This window comes from Neophocaena asiaeorientalis, unplaced genomic scaffold (assembly GCF_003031525.2).
Source record: "Neophocaena asiaeorientalis asiaeorientalis breed wild unplaced genomic scaffold, Neophocaena_asiaeorientalis_V1.1 scaffold669, whole genome shotgun sequence".
Lineage (NCBI taxonomy): Eukaryota > Metazoa > Chordata > Mammalia > Artiodactyla > Phocoenidae > Neophocaena > Neophocaena asiaeorientalis.
The window spans coordinates 599,045-602,344 of NW_020174694.1; the positions used below are offsets into that span (position 1 = coordinate 599,045).

Consider the following 3,300-nt stretch of genomic DNA (forward strand, 5'->3'; position numbering starts at 1 on the left):
TCGGCAGGCGGACTCTCAACCACTGCGGCACCAGGGAAGCCCCATGGATCCTTTTTTAACAAGTATTGTTCATCTGAACCACAGACCAGAAAATGATTTGAGTGATTACATTTCTGGAGGTCAGAAGTCTAAAATGGTCCCTCCGGGTTGTACTCCTTCTAAAGGGTCTAGGGAGGAATCCAGTTCCTTGCCTTTTCCACCTTCCAGAGGTCACCTGCAGTCCTTGGGTTGCAGCCTCTTCCTCCATCTTCAAAGCCAGCAACACAGCATCGCCTGTCCTTTCTGAGCTCTCTTTTGTCCTTATGTCTTCTCTCTCTGACTCCCACACTGCCAATTCCCTCTTACAAAGACCGTTGTACATTGGACCCACCAGGATAATGCAGAATAATCTCCTTTTCTCAAAATCCTTTACTCAGCCACATCTTCAAAGTTCCATTTACCATGTAAGATAGCATATTCACAGGTTCTGGTGATCAGGACATGGACACCTTTGAGGAGTCAGCCTTCCACACCTGGGAACAAACAAAAATTCATTAACAGTAAAATGGATAAGTAAATGTTGGTATATTCATTCAACAGAATGTTATATAGCAGTATATGAATAAACTATAGCTATATGCGTTAACATGAATGAATCTCAAAATTCTGTGTGGAAAAAAACCCAAGTCATAACACATTACATTTAATATCGTTCAGTAAACATGAAGGTTAAAACCAGGTACCACTAAACTAGTATATCATTTATATATTTAATCTGTGTGTGTAGTAAAAGTATAAAGAAAAGTACCTTTCAGGAAAATGGTTGTGTCTGGGAGAAAAGAGGGTGTAAGATTAGGAAAGGGCACAAAAGGAGCCTGCTAGGTGGATGCAGGAGTATTCTTTTTATTCCTCTTCTTACAAATGTTATGCTCTTATTTGTAGATTTCACAATTAAACACTTTAAAAGAAATTAATGTTTTTACACTAACAATTGTTAATTGTTTCCACTAGAAACATCTTGAGGAGCAGATTGCTAAAGCTGATAGAGAGTATGAAGAATACACGTCTGAAGATCTCTTGGACAATATTAGAGAGATTGGAGACAAGTATAAGAAGAAAGCTGCTCTACTTAAGGCTTCTGATGAATGAAGATAAAATGTTGATTAAGCGAGAACTTTATTAACAGTGGAAATTTTGAAATGTCCTTTGTAGGTTTGAAAAATCTCTAGCATATCCTATATCCCTCCTTACAATGAAGTCTCATGACCACATCTTCCCAAGCCTGTGAAATATTTTTATATCTTTTATAAATCTAGTTCATTAACTTAAGGTATGTATAACCTGAAATTATGATAACTGGTTGGACTGTTATCTTTAGATATGAAAGACCAATTATATTATGTACCTGTAGTTAATAAACTTATATCAATAAAGTGTGTTTTTCCCATGATCTCTCTGCCTAATTTGAGATGGTTAGAAAAATAGGTATTTTGAATTAAACCAGGAGTCAGCAAACTAACTGTGGGCCAAATCTAATCACACCCATTCACTTACATACCATCTATGACTGCTTTCCCATTACAAGAGCAGAGTTAAGTGTGTGTGACAGAGATCATGTGGCCTGAAAAGCCAAAAATGTGTACTATCTGGCCCCTTACAGAAAGTTTGCCAATCCCTGGGATAAACCATACAAAGGTTGGCACTGACTGACTAAAAAACTTTCCTAATCACTTTGGACACAGAGACCCACTCCTTATCCAGAGCTAAGAAGCTAAAGTTCTTTCTGGCTTCATGCCATCTTTACTCTGAAGTAAGTAGAAGGAATATGGAATGCGAGAATCAGAAGGAATAATCTCGTTTAACCCCCTCATTTTAGAGATGAAAATATATTCCTAGAGAAGTTCTGATTTACTCATGTCATGCGTCTTAGTGGTAGAGGCCACCCTGAGCTTCTTGAACCTGCGCTCAATCCTGAGTACAGCCACAGGAGCCCTGAAACATGAATGTTCTGGATGGTGAGGGAGTCATATTAGAAAGTGGGATTTTTAGACAGGTCTAAGTTGTTAGGAAGCTCCTCCTCAAATTGAACTAAAATCTGCCTCCAGTTGAATTTCTATTCTTTTAACTTTATTCCAACTCTAATATAAGTCAGAATGAAGAACATGGTAAAATGAAACGTAAGCAATATACAGAACGGGATTCCAGCAACATTTTATGAAGAGAGGGCATTCAGCCTGACAGCGTGGAAACAAAGACAGGTCGTTGCTGGGAGATAATTAATAGGTATGGCAAGATGAATGGTTACCAATGTATTCAACCATCTTGACTCCAACATCCAATAGAACTTGCTTCAATGTTGGAAATATTCTGCCTGCACTATCCTGTATGATACCTGCTATATGAATCTATTGTGTACTCAAGTGATATATATGTATGACAAAATAAAGACTCAGAGCTTTGCCACTCAGAACATGGTATGGAAATAGCATCAGCATCACCTTGGAGCTTGTTAAAAATGCAGACCCTTGGCCCCACCCCAAACCTACTGAATCAGAATCTGCACCTTTTACAGTGTATTGACATAGACTGTACATATTTAAACTTTTCATTAAGTTCCAACATACATATACACTCCCATAAAATCAAAATCACAGTCAAGCTAATGAATATATCTTTTGTTTGTTTGTTTTTGTGGTACGCGGGCCTCTCACTGCCGCGGCCTCTCCCATTGCAGAGCACAGGCTCCGGACGTGCAGGCCCAGGGGCCACAGCCCATGGGCCCAGCCGCTCCGCGGCACGCAGGACCCTCCCGGACCGAGGCACGAACCCATGTCCCCTGCATCGGCAGGCGGACTCTCAACCACTGCGCCACCAGGGAAGCCCTGAATATATCTTAAACCTCTAAAAGTTTCCTCGTTGCCCTTTGCAATACTTTCTCTTGCCCCTACCTGACACCTGCCTGACACCCATCCCCAGGCAAGCACTGATCTCCCTTCTACTACTATAGATTAGTTTGCATTTTCTAGAATTTTCTATAAATAGAATCATATAGTATGTACATTTGTATGGCTTCTTTCAGAAAATTGTGAGGTCCACGTTGCACTGTATATCAGTAGTTCATACCTTTTCATTGCTGAGTAGTGTTCCATTGTATGTATATATCGAGTTTGTTTATCCATGTACCTGTTGATGGACATTTCGGTTGTTTACAGTTTGGGGCTATTATAAATAAGGTCATTATGAACGTTCATGTACAGATGTTTGCATGGACATATCCTTTCATTTCTCTTGGGTAAACACCTAGGAGTGGAATGGCTAGTT

The 3,300-nt window shown here is 39.8% G+C and overlaps 1 protein-coding gene across 1 annotated transcript in view; it reads left to right on the plus strand.

Moving 5' to 3' along the window:
• Positions 1–1,425, plus strand: part of NDC80 (NDC80 kinetochore complex component) — a 52,957-nt gene extending 51,532 nt beyond the window's left edge. Inside the window, exon 17 of the mRNA XM_024758943.1 lies at positions 991–1,425. Coding sequence (XP_024614711.1) covers positions 991–1,128 — 138 coding nt within the window. The 3' untranslated portion in view covers positions 1,129–1,425. The remainder of the gene's footprint in view (positions 1–990) is intronic.
• Positions 1,426–3,300: the final 1,875 nt, after the last annotated feature.